At 35.9% G+C, this 18,745-nt stretch overlaps 1 protein-coding gene and 2 long non-coding RNA genes across 3 annotated transcripts; all 3 read right to left on the reverse strand.

Annotated features, from left to right (window-relative positions):
* Positions 1–5,018: 5,018 nt before the first annotated feature.
* On the reverse strand, positions 5,019–9,825 carry LOC110879798 (testis-expressed protein 10). The gene is made up of 6 exons (XM_022128360.2): positions 9,639–9,825; positions 9,385–9,453; positions 9,218–9,290; positions 5,778–5,900; positions 5,204–5,373; positions 5,019–5,045 (listed from the first exon to the last, which is right to left on the reverse strand). Exons 1-6 carry the CDS (start codon positions 9,648–9,650, stop codon positions 5,019–5,021), a joined length of 474 nt encoding a protein of 157 aa, XP_021984052.2. The 5' UTR covers positions 9,651–9,825.
* A 32-nt stretch (positions 9,826–9,857) lies between these two features.
* Positions 9,858–10,886, reverse strand: LOC118492402. The gene is made up of 3 exons (XR_004893586.1): positions 10,563–10,886; positions 10,289–10,458; positions 9,858–10,182 (listed from the first exon to the last, which is right to left on the reverse strand). It is a non-coding gene; the product is annotated as an uncharacterized LOC118492402 (long non-coding RNA).
* A 4,840-nt stretch (positions 10,887–15,726) lies between these two features.
* On the reverse strand, positions 15,727–16,386 carry LOC110936006. The gene is made up of 2 exons (XR_002589637.2): positions 16,164–16,386; positions 15,727–15,916 (listed from the first exon to the last, which is right to left on the reverse strand). It is a non-coding gene; the product is annotated as an uncharacterized LOC110936006 (long non-coding RNA).
* Between the last annotated feature and the right edge of the window lie 2,359 nt (positions 16,387–18,745).

The following is an 18,745-nucleotide window of genomic DNA, read 5'->3' on the forward strand; positions in this document are numbered from 1 at the left end:
AATTTTTAACCGATGGCAAAATTGTACTTTTTAGTTGTGGGCAAAAGCATAATTTTATTTTGAAGTAGGGGTAAAAACGTAATTTTAAAGCGGTGATAAAATCGTAATTTTAAAGCGGTGATAGAATCGTAAATTGGTTGGGCTAATTGGGGAGTTCCAAGCAGCTGCCTGGCACTATTCCTCCATCTTGTGTCTGTAGTTATACACTAGGGGCAAAATCGTAATTTGGCTGGGAAAGCAAACAAAAACGATGAAAAAAATGTAAATTTAAATTCAGGGCAAAATCGTAATTTACCTGGGAGGAAGAAAACAAAACTAATGGAGAAACTGTAAATTTAAACGGGGCAAAATCGTAATTTTGAACCGAGGGTAAAATTGTAATTTTCACTGGGGGCAAAAGCATAATTTATTTTGAACTGAAGGTAAAAACGTAATTTTAAACTGGTGGTAAAATCATAATTTTGAAGCGGGACAAAATCGTAAATTGGTTTGGCCCAAAAAAGAAAAAAAGTCAAAAAGAAAAAAAAATAAAGCACTGTTCACGGAAGTTGCAAAATGTATCATAACTAGTAGATGCCCCGCCCGCGTTACGGGGCAATGGCCGAATAATTCTCAATCAATTAAAAGAAAGACTACTATAATTTTTCTATGAAAAACGATGATAAGACCGTAATTTTTGGCTCAGGGCAAAACTGTAATTTTTCAGGACTAATGAGCCATTGTTAGGCAGCTAGAGTTATGCGCCGCCCGCGTTGCTGGGCGCTAAACCGAGTATTTCTTAGGTTAATAACATGTGCGCTTTTATGTCGGTTAGTTATACATGCTACCTATAGCATGATAAAAAAAGATACATCAAGTTAACCAATTAAAGAAAAAACAGTAGCATAGTTATGATAAAAAAATTTAACTAAAACGATGACAAACGTGTAATTTAAAGTTGCGGGCAAAACAATAACTTGTCAAGACCAATTAGCGAGTGCTAGACAACTATTTGGCATGAATAAAAACAAAATTAAGTCAACAAAGTAAAATAAAACACTACATTGGTTTTGCCAAAGAAAAAAACGATGGCAAGATTGCAATTATTAGCGGAGGTAAAATCATAATTTTAAAAGGGAGGCAAAATAGTATTTTGAATTGAGGGCAAAACCATTTTTTTTATTTTGAAATGGGGGCGAAATCGTAATATTTTAGCTGCAGGCAAAATCGTAATTTTTAGCTGGAGGCAAAATCATAATTTTAAACTGGGAACCAAATCGTAATTTGGCAGGACTCTAGCTGAGGGCAAAACCATAATTTTATTTTGAACTGTGGGCAAAATTGTTTTTTTTAACTGAGGGCAAAATCGTAAATTTAAGCAAGGGGCAAAAGCAAAATTTTATTTTGAATCGAGGGCGAAATCGTAATTTTATACCTGGGATAAAATTGTAATTTGGCATCACCTATAAATAACTATTATATGAAAAAAAACCAAAGTCAAAAGTGCCGCCCAAAGTGTCCAATCAATTGAGACTACTGTTACCCGCTTACGTCAGCAACTTATAAATGTTAATATGTATAATTTTAAAACGGAACAAAATCGTAAATTAGTTTGGCCCAAAAAAGAAAAAAATCAAAAAAAAAAAAATAAAGCACTATTCACGGAAGTTGCAAAATGTAATAGAGTTAGGGCTGTAAACGAACCGAACGAACACGAACAAGGTCATGTTCGTGTTCGTTCGTTAAGGAAATTAACATGTTCGCGAACTGTTCACGAACGCATACCGAACATAAGTTTATGTTCGTGTTCATTCGTTAAGAAAATTTTATTGTTCACGAACAGTTCATGAATGCTGGTCTCGAACACAAAAGAACACAAGCAAGTAAAAACGAACGAAAACGAAAATTTAACTTGAAAATAAAAAATAAAAACATTGATATCCTTAAACATTATATAAGTAGTTAAACACAACCATCAAATGATAAATCAAAACACAAGAAGTCGGCTACACTACCAAACAATGAATCAAGTTTAACTAATTTAGACATAATTATCCCAAAAAATGGTTTATAATGTCCAAATTTTAGCTAACTTAGAAAAAATAGGGTTTCAAGTTTTCAATAGATAAAATGTTTATTATTTATTATTTATTATTTTTTTAATATAATAAAACGAATATGAACGAACGTAACCGAACGTTCACGAACGCAGTCGAACGAACAAGGCCCGTGTTCGTGTTCGTTCGCTAAGTTAACCGAACACATTTTTTTGTTCGTGTTCGTTCGTTAAGCTAATCGAACGAACATAAACGAACTTCCCGCCGAACGGTTCACGAACTGTTCGCTGAACGTTCGGTTCATTTACAGCCCTAAATAGAGTTGAGTAAATTGCCATTTTAGTCCCTGAATTTTGTCCAAATTTGCCATTTTAGTCCAAGTACTTTTTTTTTGCCTCTGGGTCCCTAACTTTTCCATTTTGTTGCCATTTTGATCACATACACTAACTCCATCCAAAAATTCCATCTTTAACTAAGGGTATTTTAGGGATTTTCATTTTAAATGTTTTCAATTGCCATTTTGATCCAATTCCAAAAAATTCTAAAAAATAATAAAAATTCTAAAAATTCTAAAAAATTCTAAAAAAATACAAAAAATCCGTTTCGGCGCGAACCGTTTCGAACCCGAACCGTTTCGAGCTGAACCGTTTCGACGCGAACCGTTTTGACCCGTACCGTTTCGACCCGAACCGTTTCGAGCTGAGCCGTTTCGACGCGAACCGTTTCGACCCGTACCGTTTCGACCTGAACCGTTTCAAGCTGAACCGTTTCGACGCGAACCGTTTCGACCCGTACCGTTTCGACCCGAACCGTTTCGAGCTGAACCGTTTCGACGCGAACCGTTTCGGCCCGTACCGTTTCGAGCTGAATCGTTTCGACGCGAACCGTGCCTCGAAACAATATGGGTCGCAACGGTTCAGCTCGAAACGGTACGGGTCGAAACGGTTCGCGTCGAAACGGTTCCGCTCGAAACGGTTCGTTCGAAACGGTTCAGCTAGAAACGGTTCGGTTCGAAACGGTTCAGCTCGAAACGGGTCGGCTCGAAACGGTTCAGTTCGAAACGGTTCAGCTCAAAACGGTTCGCGTCGAAACGGTTCAGCTCAAAACGGTACGGGTCGAAACGGTTCGCGTCGAAATGGTTCAGCTCGAAACGGTGCGGGTCGAAACGGCTCAGCTCGAAACGGTTCGGGTCGAAACGGTACGGGTCGAAACGGTTCGCGTCGAAACGGTTCAGCCCGAAACGGTTCGGTTCGAAAGGGTTCAGCTAGAAACGGTTCGGCTCGAAACGCCTCGGCTCGAAACGGTTCGGCTCGAAACGGTCCAGCTCGAAACGGTACAGGTCGAAACGGTTCGCGTCGAAACGATTCAGCTCGAAACGGTTCGGGTCGAAACAGTACGGGTCGAAATGGCTCAGCTCGAAACGGTTCGGGTCGAAACGGTACGGGTCGAAACGGTTCGCGTCGAAACGGTTCAGCTCGAAACGGTTCGGGTTCGAAACGGTTCGCGCCGAAATGGTTCGCGCCGAAACAGATTTTTTGTATTTTTTTAGAATTTTTTAGAATTTTTATGATTTTTTAGAATTTTTATTATTTTTTAGAATTTTTTGGAATTTTTTTGATTTTTTGGAATTTTTTTGATTTTTTGGAATTATATCAAAATGGCAATTGAAAACATTTAAAATGAAAATCCTCAAAAATACCCCTGGTTAAAGATGAAGTTTTTGGATGGAGTTTTTGGATAGAGTTAGTGTATGTGATCAAAATGGCAACAAAAGGGAAAAGTCAGGGACCCAAAGGCAAAAAAAAAAAAAACTATTTAGACTAAAATGATAAATTTGGACAAAACTCAGGGACCCTTGATGTTGGGGTCGTTATCTGATTTTAGCGGTGCTATTTTTTTTATTTATATTTCTAACATTCAATGATTATAATATGGTTGATCTTATTTGCCTAGAATATATTAAAAAAGTTTCATGCGGTTGTATAAAATTATGATGATTAATTTATTTAATATGACTTGTTTCGAGGTTTGATCATTGAGTTTCATCATATATTCTACGATTTGATCATTTTCTTTATCTTGTTTAACTTACCTTCTCAAGTGAATTGAAGCTCACAGGTAAGTATTTTTGTACTTGATTTTTCATGATTAGAGTGTCCGTAATAGAATTACTTATATGATGAAGCTTATCTAGTTATTATAACAAATTAGTGAGCTTATATGGTTATTTAGCTGTTAAAGTAATACATAATGACATATAACACCTGTTAAAACTACAATTACTCTTCCAGAACCCGTTAAAGTAATAGTCTATTTAATATGGGTGAGCAGAAAACCGAAATAACCGAAAAAACGGAACCGAAACAAAAACCAACGGTTCGGTTTTCGGATTTTTAATAACCGAAAATTTCGGTTTGCTTTTCGGATAATCGTTTTCAATAACCGAACCGAACCGATAAGTTTTAAGAGTATACAAAATCTATATATTTTCATGTTTAAGTTGTTTAAGTGTTTACCCATGCTACTAAGAATCATTAATTTTACTCTTGTTTGTTAAATACTAGTCTAAATACCCGTGTGTTACACGGGTGGCCTCACAATAAATTAAATTATTTAACAGTGTTGAAATAATTTTTTAAATGAAAGAAACGCCCATTACCAAAACAACATTGAAATGAACGAAATGTTGCATTACTTATATAATAATTAAATTACAATGTTGGATAGGGTCACACCAATCAATGCCTCCGATGGATGGTTATGGTGAACATTTCTTTTCTAATTTTTTGATAGTATGAACAAAGTTGTTCCAATTCTCTATTGTTAGCCCTGCACTCTTACCCTTTCTGAGCATCCGCAGTCCTAAGCTCCTTCTTTAATGTCATTAGTATACGTTAAAGATCAATTGCACAAAACAGTTAGTGCCAATTTGTTTGTTCCCTTACTTAAAGCTCATTTTCGACTTATTTTCTTCTTCATTCACTATAACTTGATGATTCCCTGGTTATCCTGGAGAAGTTTAACAAAAAGAACATAAATACGCAAAGGTTAAACCGATGGAGCTAGTTAAAAACAATCATAATCTAAAAATTATATATATATATATATATATATATATATATATATATATATATAGAGAGAGAGAGAGAGAGAGAGAGAGACATCACCTCTTTACAAGCGAGAAATACGACTGCGTTTAGAAGTTGATATAGGGTCTCACGCACAATTTTGTCGTCGTCACTCATGCGCTCACCCAGTTTTTCGATAACGGTGAGTCTGTGCAATTTCAGTTCTGCTGGATGATTCGAGAAGATATCCCTAATACCGATCAATGCATCTTCAAATAAAAAAAATAGCCACTCTTAATATCAAATTTTAATGCTGAACATTAGTATAATATATTTAAACATCTTGTCATTATATGTTTTCTGTTCAGGTTCAATTGTCTTCTCAAAAATTAAGAATTAATTTGGCAACCTTAAATGTTATAAAGAAATGTTACCTCTGCGTAGGGATGAGCATTTGGTACCGGGTACCAGTACTGAACAGTACCAGGTATATTCGGCACCGGTACCCACTTTCTCCGTTTTTCGGTATCGGTACCGGTATTTACGGGTAAAACACCGTTAAGTACCGGTACCGTACCGAACCGGTATATTCGCTACTGGTACCGGTACCCACTTTTCCTGTTTTTCGGTACCGGTACTTTCGGTACCGAACGGGTACCGTTCTCATCCCTACCTCTGCAAACTTTTGCATTGTGATGAGACGTCTGCTGAAGCAGCTCTTTTAAAGTCAACCCTTTCTTGCTCACAGCTAAACCGGCCTTCTCGGATGCCAAACTTTGTTCCGGTAATATAATTGCTGCACATAATCATTAATAAAAACTATAACCATTTACAGTAAAGTGCACGACTTTCATGTATTTTTATTCTTTTTAAATACCTCAACCAGAAATATTTATCAAGCACAAATTTATACTCTCACAATCATATCAGATGCATGATATTTAAAAACAATCTAACAGAGGGCCATTATCATCTTAACTTCTTAACTGATCTGATCATGATGATTTATAATAGTTAGTACATAAGTATGCAACTATAAAGTAAGTATTCACTTTGTCAGTTGTATATATGCCTCATTAAATGCTTATAAACATCACATTTTATGGCAAAGATGATCTTGCTTACATCTTCAACCCCCCTACTTGAAAAAAGTCCAGTTTTTTACACAAAATAGTGAATTATTGTTTGTTTCTTCCATAGTTGTCGATAGCGGCTATAGCGCGCTACATGGCATATAGGTCATATGCCGCTATATATTATATAGCGAATTAACGATAAAAAGCGGCATTTTTATTTATTTTTTATTCTTTTTTTCTCATCTCCACTGCTCAATACCTAAGGTTTGGTCCTATAATGTCACACCCCCAAAATCCACCTGTGGAGTATCACCGCTTGGGAGCGTGACTGACCAGGATCAAGCCATCAATCATACCGAACATAGCATTTAATAATAAAAGTAGATAATATAATTCAACAAGACATGATTGATGTTCAAAACCAAACATTTGTTTAAGTAGCGGAAGCATGTAAGTAAACCCAACATAATTAATAATGTAATGTCATAAGTGTTTAAAGAAACAATCACGATCCACGCCCACAACGACCTGCTCCTCCCTGTGCAAGCTCCATATACCTAACGACCTGCAAGGCATGCAACAGAGGATCAACAACTAGTTGAGCGAGTTCACAGAAAGTAAATGCGTAATAGTAAGTTCGTATGTGACAGGTGGCTCTACTGGGCCGTTAGTACGTTCTATTGGTGGGGGCTTCCCATGTTGTATAACCACTAGACTACTCGTAACCATAAGTATCCTTCACAACCGAGGATAGTAGTGAGTATAAGTACACGTAGGTTTTACGTGTGTATCCTTCACAACCGAGGATAGTAGCAAGTATAAATGCACGTAGGTTTTACGTGCGTATCCTTCACAACCGAGGATAGTAGTAAGTATAAGTCTACGTAGATTGTAAGTATGTGTCCTGCACAACCGAGGACAGTGAATAGCATAAGTATGTGTCCTGCACAACCGAGGACAGTGAATAGCATAAGTATGTGTCCTGCACAACCGAGGACAGTGGTATGGTAGTCTAGTATTAGTGTCAGTACGAATCTATTCAATCTTATTCCTTCAATCCCATTCCCAAGCCCTTGGGAATCCCATGCCTTAGTAAGGGTGTGAACTCACCTTCGTTTGCTCGGTATGCTATGCTCTAGGGTTTATCAAATGTCTAGGTCCGTTACACACGACCTAGGATATGTTGCACATGATATGATGTAAGTGTTTGCATCAAATTAGGGTTTGCAAGTCATGAGAAATCAAGCAACTGTGTTTTTGTGTGTTTATTGTGTACATGCAATTATCACATAGGATGCTCACGCGTGCAGGATCATGTAGTTGCCTTCAGTATTATATAATCACATAAGGAGTTATACAGTTACATGCAGCAATTACAGTAACATGCAGTAATGTGCAAACATCATACAATAAGTAACATTCAATATCATGCATACTGTGGTGATGGAATCATCATATTCTCCTCAATATTATCTTGGTTCTGATAACAAGTCAACATACTCGGACCGTGTAACAATTAACAAAAACTCGGATCTTATGCGTGCTTAGCAACAAACTTCGGACAAGAGTTTCTTTGATGAAACTCGGACCAATCAAAAGAGGGGATGGATCTAAAACTCGGATAGCATAGGTAGAGGGTAAAACTCGGACATGGGGGGGGGGGTTTCCTCATTACAAAACTCGGACAGGGGGGTGGGGTTCCTTGCTTGAAACTCGGACATATAGTCCCCCCTTAAACTCGGACCATGATGCCTCATTAAAGCTCGGACCCCTTGCCCTTTACACAAAAAGTCGGACCGCTTGTCCATTAAAAAGGTCGGACAAGGTGTAATCCCCATAAAACTCGGACATGGCATGCTTATAAAGTTCGGACATTTAGGGTTTCATGCAATAAAAATTCGGACTAGCTTGAATATGTAAAAGTCGGACATACATCATCATGCAAAACTCAGACTATCATGAACATCATATAAAATTCGGACTGTAACATATTTCACAAACTCAGACTATTATTGTCTTACAATCTTCGGACCTTAAAACTCAGACAACATTCATTAAAAACTCAGACACTAACATATTCATTCACAAAACTCTGAGAAACAATTCAATCATTCGTTTTTGCATCATAGCAGTTACGTTTTTCTTGGTTTCTAACCCTAATATCATACATAGTGACGGCAGAATCATAATCAATCCACTTATGATCAACAATAATCAACCTATAATCATTACAGGAACCATCTACCAATCATACAACTAATCATCATCATCAATAGTTCAGAATCAAATCAAAATCACAGCCTATCACATGAAGAACTAGGGTTTTAACATCAATCAATCAATCACAATTAACATCAAACAATGATTAAACAATTACCTTGATTGATTCTAGATGGATTGGAAGATCAAACTTGTTGCAAAAGAACTTGTGAATCCAAGAGTGATGAGAAGATGGTTGTAGAGAGGATTAGAGGAGGTGAAAGTACGTGTTTTGATTCTTTGTGAATGATTAGTGAATGATTAGGGAGGGGATTAGGGTTATGAGTTGTTAAAGTTTCACTATCAACCCTACACACCCTTAAGTATTATTTATTACAGTTTCAACACCACATTCCATTATTTGTCAAATCTTTCACAAGTAACACATAACCATGCACAACCACAAAACACTATATTGTATCAAAACGTATACAGTTTCATAGCAACCCAACTGTGCAAGCAAACAATTAAACAATCAATAAACGTGCAATAAATGTGTAATAGAAATCTTGGAAATTCGAGTTGTCACATATAACATGTATTTTTCTGTATTTTCCTCATCTCCACTGCTCAATAACATGTATTTTTGGGTTTATCTACTTTACCTCTAAACATGAATCATCGCTATATTGGTCGCCATCGGCTATTGACAACTATGGTTTCTGCAGAGCAACATAACCTTTTACACACATACACTAAAAAACAAAAAAAACAAAAAAATCAAGAAACTATATCTAATTAAATAAACTATACAACAAATTCAATTTATAAAGATTACCTTTTGATTTAACTTCAGTGTTGGTAGTATTCTTTGGTAGGAGCAATTTTCTTCCAACCTTTCTTCTTATTTTCTGCAAATTACAAAAACACATTCAGTAAAAAGTTTGTAACTTTTAAAACCCATTTACTTTGAAGCCTACACCGCGCTTTTGCTGCTTTGTATACCTTTTGCGCTTTTGTAACCTTATGATTGCCGTAAAGAATCCTGAAAAATCCAACCACCATAACTATTACCTGAGAAGATTGATCAAGAGAATATTAATTTGAACGAACTATAAACCACTTAAACCACTTTCAAAAGTTCTGAGCTCAATTTACTCTCGGCCCAACTCCTCATTGGCCTGGGAATTCTCCAACCCAAACAACAAACAATTACAACAACCAAATAAAAAACAGTAAAAACAAATTAAAGAAGGTACCTCAAGCACCATGACTGATGATTGCAGTGAATCGTAAGAACGATCAAAGAGCCAGATATTCCAAATGCAGACAAAAACAATTAAAAGCGTAAAGTTACAAATCTGAAACAAAAATCATATTTTTTTAAAAGCCTAAAAGTTGAACAAATGAACGAACGATTCTTTTAAAACCCTAAAGCATACCTTGGATGATCAAACATGAGTGGAAGAAGACGAAATGAAGCAGAATCACGTTTACAGATTTATGGAAAGAATGATTTCCTCACAAATAACCTTGGATTGACGAATTAACCTGATCAATCACACAACATATACTTAGCGAGATGAACAAATTAACCTGATCGACCATCTTGTGCTTCAGATGAATAACATTCACAGGTCTCTATGTTCTATGCAAATTAACGATCGTTTGAACACAATATGCTCTACACGAAAACAAAAACCCTAACTTTAGTAGAGGAACAAATCGGAACACATCATTACGAAAACCATATGAGCGGCATTTCTGTGTCGGAGCAGCAAACAGATCCAATACGAAGAAGCCCTGTCCAAAAACATTTGAAATCAAAATCAAATGATAATGAGAACATATATCAACAGATAAGAATGATAAAATCACTATCTTTAATCAGAACTATTGTTAATCTAACCATGATTCGAATTGATAGAATGAAGATCTTAGAATATCCGTAAAGAGGCCTTAATTGGGACCTTAGGATTAGAAACACAAATGGAGAATGAGAATGCTGAACGCCAATTAGGGTTTCACAGAATCATCGATCGATGGAGAAGATCAAGGGAAATATATATGGCAGATCCTCTAGCATCAACAAAAAATCAATCTAGGGTTTGTAAATCGAACAAAAAACAATAAAATTCTAAACAACTTTGAAAAAAAAACCCGTAAAAGTTGAAAAAACATACCTATAATAAGAAATTGGAAGCAAGAATCGATGATTAACACGGATTATGTTGATTCTTGATGATTGTTGATGCAATTCTTTGTGGTTATCAAGTCTTGATTCCTTGCGAAATGGAGCGAACGACCAGAATAATGGATATAAATATTCAGATCGAAGATTGTCATGGTGGAAAGAGGTATGCGGCCATGGTTGAATTTAGGTTTTGGAAAGGGAAAAGGAAAACTGATGAGAAAATGGAAAAAGAGAACGGTGAAGGCAAAGCAAAATTCTGAGCGCCATTTTCCAAAGCCAGCAGCGTTAAGAGATGACAGGTGGCAGTAAGTGTTTTAAGTGGATGCCATGTGGCATAAGTTTGTTTTGTTTTATTATAAGGTATAGATTTATAATAAGAACATTAACATGTTTATTTATCATTAAAATTATCTATTGTTTATATGAACTAACAAAGTTTAATATAAAAATTAAATGGTTTTCAAAGTATTATAAAAGAAAACGTTTTAACAAAAACTTTGGAGAAACATTAAAATAGATTAAAAGGTTAGGTTTATGTGAATAATATTAATTTAAAAGACTAAATATATTAACTTAAATATAAACATTTAAGAAAGATTCTTAAACTTTGAATTATACTTTTAAGTTTTGAATCTTACATAATTTGTTCCAAAAACCGAAAAACCGAACCGAACCGCTGCTAAAAACGAAATAACCGAAACCAAAAAACCGAAACCGAACGATTTTTAAAAACCAAAAACCAAACTTTCGGTTACGGTTTTGGTTTTACCCAAAAACCGAACCAAACCGAACCGTACACACCCCTACTATTTAGACAGTTAAAAGTAGGGAGCTGCTAAACAAACACCCCATTGTTTACTAGCAACCCTTGTTGATGTGATGTGATTTAATGGTATACACCCAACCTTACAAAAGGGGTATGCACCCGTATACCAGAAGGTATTCAAGAATTATACGTCTAGGTACGAATTAGAATAAATAATATTATAAAAGATACATTCATTAGAAACCCCTTCACGGGTGTACATCTAGCACCACCTTTAAAAGTAGCATCCCAAAGTTATAAAACTGATAGTTTTGTGATGATTAACAAAAAAAAAAAAATCAAATCAATCCAATCTAATCAAATCCAAGAACACACAATCTTGAACAATGCAAGCTTCTAAATATACCCAGCTTAACAAAATTTTCAAACAAGAAAACCTAATCTTCAAGCTTCTAGTTAATTCCAATCTAAACTAGGGACCCAACCAAATATTCAAGCAAGAACACCCAATCTTGAACAATGCAAGTGTCACACCTCGACCGCGTAAAACAACAAATCGCGGCGGAAACGTCGGGGGGTGCTGTAATAGAATCGTTGTTTCATAACACATGGTACTTAAAGCTTGGTTTTATTAGAATTATTTTTTACATTGTCTTGGAAATAAAGAAAACATAACATAAATTAAACTGTTCTTGCTTCATTTTAAGTCACTAAGGCCCAAGTCCGCCTAAGTGTGTCACGATCAACCTCAAACATTAGCTCCTGAAACACATGTGAAAATAGGTACGTCAGCATAAAAATGCCTGTGAGATACATAGGTTTTGTTGATGAAGGATTCATGACTTGTAAGTTAAAAGAAATGTTTAACAAAAAGTAGTCATGAATCTTGTAAATTGTTTTCTTTTATAGAATCATGTGAAAATCGATACGAAAATCAGATTATATAAAAGAATGATGTATGGTTAAATAAATAACCAAGAGAATAATGAATTTGTATAAATTATATCATTTGTAAAACAATGTCTTGTGAAAATATATCATTTGTATAAAATGTGTCATGTCTTTGTCGAAGTGGTTTAGATAACGCTACGATATGTAATATCATAAAAGCACTTATATATAGGAAGTATCAACGGTGTATCCACCATGCTTTTATCATATTACACACGCCTTGTTATTTAAATCACTTACTAAATAACCACCAAAAATGTCTTGTTAACCAAATGTCAAAATGTTATATGTAAACAATGTCCAATGTCAGGTATAAACCATGTCTTGTATAATCAAATGTCTTGTATGGCAAGTAAAAAGTATTTACTCAAACCATATGTATAATGTCAATGTATAACCAAATGTCATGTATGATGAAAAAAAGTATTTACTCAAACCAAATGTCATGTATAATCAAATGTCATGTGAAACTAAATGTCATGTACAAAACAATGTCTTTGAATAAACCAAAGTTTTTATGCTTTGCAAAACCAATGCTTTATTGTTACGAACATCTATGCAGTAATGTTTATCGCATACATTCAAGCCTTGAGACTGTCGGATAAACCCTTAACAAGTTAAAGGTTTATCAAAAATGTTTTCGGATTCTGTCATTCCCTACTTCAAAACAAACCTAGGAAGCCGGGAACGGGGTTTGTCAAGTCCTATGATACCACTACATACTACCGAGCGGTGTGATCAATGTTAATGAATGTATTTTTGTCCCGTTAAACATACCAAATGCCATAACCAATGTAAGCATGTGATGTATTGCAAAATACATCCATTTATCGTGTAGAGTTTGTGCATCTTTCGTATTCATTAGTTTAGATTTTAGTTAGAATTTTGTTACTTTGATAAAATCTTGTTTTACAGGGGTTGATGCTGAAATTGTCGCAAAACGAGGTAGAATTGGCTGAGTCTCAAAGTTAGAATAATTTATGGGAATTTGCAATGCTGAAGCTGATAAAAAAGAGAGATTCTGTGAAAAAAATGCTCTCGCGTCGCGCTACAATGATCCACCCATGCTCTCGCATGTCGCTAGGATTAAAATAACAATATTTGGCAATTGTTGCCGTCACGCTACGCGACAATAGAAGGTCGCGACGGGTGGTCTGGGCGGCTATTCTTCGTTAATGATCCAGGGTTTACTATAAAATCATTATTAATCATTCAAAAAACCCGAATTACGAATCTAAGAACCCTAAGGCATTTTCAAGAGCATATATGTGAGAACTGCCACTTTTCGGTAACTTTCTTACACTTAAAGTACTCATTTTAGCTACATTTTTATGCATTTTGAACACTCGAACTACGTATTTCGTGACATACACTTAGAATACTCATGGAATACTTACTTAGGATGCATATGATTCATTTTTATTAAGTACATTTGACACAGTTTAAACAATGCATCAAAACTACTAGAAAAGCACCTAATAAACTAGTATTCCGACAAAAACGCAGGATCCGCAGAAACCATCTAAATGACATCTTTAGGACTCAGACAAAAGTCCAACATCTAATATACATTAAACCCTAACTAGGAATGCAAGTGTTTGATTTAAAACCTTCCCGCAATCCGATAACACTAAAAACTGCCCGAAAAGCACTAAAAACGACTATTTCAACACTTTTTCGCAGAAATTCTGCAGAAATCAGCCATTTGATATCTTTGCAACATGTAAAAGTGCCATTTAACATAGAATTCATATGAGGATACCTTCGGGTATCATCCGAACCAATAACTACATCAATTCACACAAGTTACACAACTTAGCGTTCAAATAACGTCTAACCGAAACAATTCGAAACGAATATCCGAACAATATCAAATCTTTTTTTTGTGACCATCTAGTGTTAATTGGATCATTATGGTCTAGTAATGGTCATTTAACACCCTTTAAACACTTAAACACTTATACATATAACTTTCCTAAACAATTTCCTCGATAATCCTAACACTTTTTAACAAGGAAAATGTCATGAAACAAATTCACAAGGCAAGGGTACCCCCCCCCCCCTCATTCACGGTTATAACACCATGTGGGGCCCATTTTTTTACCTTGTTTCCAAAAATATCTTGCTAGTTACCCTTGATGCAAGTTGGTGAAGCAAGTGGGCCTAGTGGTAAAGTTAGTGAAGACTTATAACAACTACTTACCATAATCACTAACCACATTCATCTCATTTTCACCTTTACTTTCACCTAGTTAAGAAAACTCTCTTAACCTTCATATCCTAGCCAAGAACACCCACCAAAATCATTCACCTTTTAACACTTTTTGATGATCAAAATGGAGCTTGAAGTTACTGTTAGTGCATTCTGTCGACTTCGTCTTGTATCGAGTCTTGTACTAGATAGGTTAGATCAGGGCTCGTAGATCAAGAAAATATCAGGTTTTAGGTTGTTTAGAAGCTGATTTCACTTGAAGAGCTAATTCCGCTTGAAATGACATTTGTCAGTTTCAAGCGGAATCACAACTTTGCTATTCCGCTCCAACTGCTTCTTGTACATTTCGAGCGGAATCAGGCCAGTATATATAGGAGCCTGGAGCGAAATCATTGTAACGGTTCTTGATTTCCATACCAAAGTGCTGCCGGTGTGAGGACTGATTGTAATTGCTGTTAAATCAATATAATCAATGTTTAAAGTGAAGATTAAGCTGTTTCTACCTTTGTTTCTTAGTTTCCGCCTCTGAAACAAAGTAAAACTCCTCTGAATGACTCGTTCAGGTCATCTACACGATCCTACAAGTGGTATCAGAGCTCAGGAGGAGGAGTTTTGCATATTACAGCTGAATTTGATTGCATTTTCTTACTTCTACACCTTTTTTCTTCATCAGAATAAATATTAACGGTCAAAACCGGTTCAAATTCTCACAGATTGTATAAAAGTGAACATTAACAAACCCTTGAAAGTTTCACAGCTAAATTCGACCAAAAATGAGTGAAATGGACCTGCGAAGTGATTTTGCTCGAACAAACCTTTTCTGATTTCGCTCGAAATTACCTGTTTCCACTTCAAACTTCAGACCCCGCTTGAAAATTTCAAGCGAAAGCTGTGATTTCACTCCAAACCAACACTATTACAAATTCCGCTTGAGAGTTCCTGGTGATTCTGCTCCAGATAGGGGTGTTCAAGATCGGATTATCCGCTTTTCGGATATCCGAAAATCGGATATCCGAAATTTTCGGATAGTGATCTTGACATCCGAATCCGAACCCGAAATTTCGGATATCCGATTTTCGGATATCCGAAATTTCGGGTTCGGATTCGGATATCCAAACGGATATCCGAATATAAAAAAACCAAAAATTTGTTTTGTTTGTATATTAAAACTAAATCTGTATTTGGTGAAAACCAGTATAAGAAATATCTAAATTTCCAAGTTAATAACATCTAAACATTCATCAAATTCATAACAAAATTCAAACTTAAACACTTTAATTCATTGTTTCAAACAACTACAATAATTTAAATTTTCAAACTAACCACAAACATTCAAAACAAGATATAAAAATGATAAACGACCATAACCCCTTCAGCAAAATACACAATATCCTTCCCTTTTAAACCTGTGATTCTGAAAAAAAAAACATTAACATATTATATATTGTAAATCTGTACTGATGTATAATGACTAACAATTAACAAATATGTTAGGCTTTATCTTTCTTATTAAAATCTACCTTATAAACACAAATTACAAATCTAAAAGAGTGTATTTCTCTATGAGCAGAAATTAGAAGAATTTTGATGAAGATATAAACTTAAAAACCAATTAGAAGTATGTAGCTTCCCACAGATAGTAAGACGAAAATAAAACTTACAGTAGATGGAAAGACGAAGGGTTTCTTAACGTGAGACACCGAGCTTGGGTGACATAGTAACAACCAGTCACGGCGGCCGGTGATGGAAGATGGGATCGGGGCGAGGAAGAGCCAGAGTGGGGCGACGGAGAGCTGGAGAGGGGCGACGGCGCTGTGATAGTCTCTCTGAGAAACCCTAGTTTTTCTAATGTGAATGGCTGCTGAAAGAGTTAATCACCGTATAATTGTGATATATGTATTTTAGGTTAGGTATATGGTCAATGGATATAACATATTAATATCTATTTTTTATTTTTTTATTTTTTAAGTTTTCGGATTCGGATAATCCGAATATCCGAAATTTTTAAAAATTTACATCCGAATCCGAATCCGAACTTTCGGATTATCCGATTTTCGGATATCCGAAAATTCGGATATCCGAAATTTCGGATATTTCGGATACGGGTTTTCGGATATTTTGGATTCGGTTTCGGATTCGGATTTTTTTGAACACCCCTAGCTCCAGAGGGTCCAGATTGGTATTCCGCTTGAAGTGGTAACTTGGGATTTCGCTTGAAAAAGTTGTTTGCGTATTTCGCTTGAATAGTGTTTGAGATTTCGCTCCAAAGTGTGATTCCGCTTGGGGGACTGTTTGTTATTTCGCTTGAACTATTGAGTTAGGTTATTTCGCTTGAACATAGAAACATGGATAACGATTTCTACAACGCGTTCGCCTCATCTCCGACTACTCCGGCTGTCATTGCTCAAAACATGAATTTGGAAAATGAAACGAGAACCACTCAAAAACCCCCGAAGTTAATGAGTATTGAGGAGTATCACGGATGGAAAGATCGGTCCAAAAACTGGGTTCAGGCAAATCATCTGAGATCATGGGAATGTATTTTGAAGAGATATGTTCTACCTCGCACCGAATTGCGAACTGAAAAAGAAATCTCAAAGTTTAATGACAAAGAATGAGAAATGTATAGAGCTGAAAAAATGATGATCAGTCTACTACAGCAAGCCATCAAAGAAGACATCTTTATACTGCTTCAACATGACAAGACTTCAAAATCGATTTGGGATGCTCTTCGAGTCAAGTTTGAGGGTAGTGAGAATATGATCAAGAGCAAGAAGGCATTACTTAAGAAAGAGTTTGATCTTTTCAGTAGTCTACCGGGAGAAGATACAAAGAAGTTGATCGAAAGATACTGCCACTTAGTTCGATCCATGTCAATGCTGAGTATTACAAAAGATCGTGAAGAATGGGTCGACAAGTTAGCTGATGCTTTACCGCAAAAGGAGTGGGGTACATATTTGATGATTCTGAAAAACACTGGGGTTTATGATGGGTTAACAATTTCTCAGTTTATTGAGAAGATTGAGAGTCAAGATTTGGAACAACAAAAAATCGCGAGGATGAATAGTCCAAGTGGTCAACAAGACGTAAAGATGTATTACAAAGGCAGTGTTCCAGAGGTTGAAAGAAGTCCGAAAATACAAACTGCGTTTAGTGCTGGAGATTCTTCGGAAAAGGTTGATCAAAGTCCTAAAAGCAGCAGTGGTTTCTCTTCATATCCAAGTGTGAACCCAAAGGATTAATCTTCAAGTTTTCATTCTCAAAGTACGAAAAGTGGAAGTGGTTATGTGATACAATGCAACATTGCCATGAATCTTCTAGATGGTCAAAGCTTTTCTGAAGAGGTTGCAAAGGATCACATGGCATTACTTGGTTCTGTGCTTCTATCTTATGAAGGTTTAGTTGCCGGAAAGATCGGGAATCTTATGCTCACAAAAGAGGATTACGATCAGATAGACCCCGAAGAAATGGAACTAATGGACATCAAATGGTGTCTAGCTAGTGTCCTCAGAAGAGCAGAAAAGTTTAAGCTGATTACCGGGAGAAATGACTTTCTTGATGCTGCATGTTTCTACTTTAGGTTTCTACTTGTTTTCGATGCAGGGAAAAAGGCCATTTCAAGAGAGAATGCAAGAATAGAGAGGCAAATGATGAAAAGAATCTGTTCGGAAAAGATGATTACTACCGAAAAGCCATTTATCAACAGGTTGGTCAGCAACAAAAACAAGAACCGCAGGTGGCTCATGGTAGAAAAGTGATCGAGGATTCAAAGAGAGCGTGTTTGGTGGATTTTAACTGGAGCAAATACATATCACACGAAAGCAAAGCGTGTTTGATCAATCAGGATGATGAAAGGTTACCAAAAGGTTTCAGCTGGGATATGTTTGTTGATGAAAAAGGAGAATTTAAGGCATTCATTGCTAATATTGTGAAAGAACCAGATATGTTTACCACATGGATGAAGTCTATTGGTGAGACTGTGAAGAATATGGAAGAAGAGTCTGTTACATCTGATGAAAGCTCACAGAGTACAGATGAAAGCTTACAAAGTGATGAAAGTTCTGAAAGAGAAGCTATTTTTGATCAAACACCAGCAGATTCTGGTTCTTCAGATGATATATCTGAGAAGTCAATTGAGTTTGATCAGTCACCAACAGAAGACAACAGTGATGATGAGGAAGAACGACATATTAATGTTGCTAAAACTCATCTATCTCCTGAAAGTTTTCAATTTTATTTTGCA

The sequence above is a fragment of the Helianthus annuus genome, chromosome 1, assembly GCF_002127325.2.
Source record: "Helianthus annuus cultivar XRQ/B chromosome 1, HanXRQr2.0-SUNRISE, whole genome shotgun sequence".
NCBI classification, from domain to species: domain Eukaryota; kingdom Viridiplantae; phylum Streptophyta; class Magnoliopsida; order Asterales; family Asteraceae; genus Helianthus; species Helianthus annuus.

Coding starts and splice junctions, on each gene's coding strand:
- LOC110879798 (XM_022128360.2), bottom strand. Junction 5,374..5,777: donor CAATGCAAAAGTTTGCAGAG/GTAGGGATGAGA, acceptor TTTTATTTGAAG/ATGCATTGATCGGTATTAGG. Junction 5,046..5,203: donor TATTTCTCGCTTGTAAAGAG/GTGATGTCTCTC, acceptor AAACTTCTCCAG/GATAACCAGGGAATCATCAA.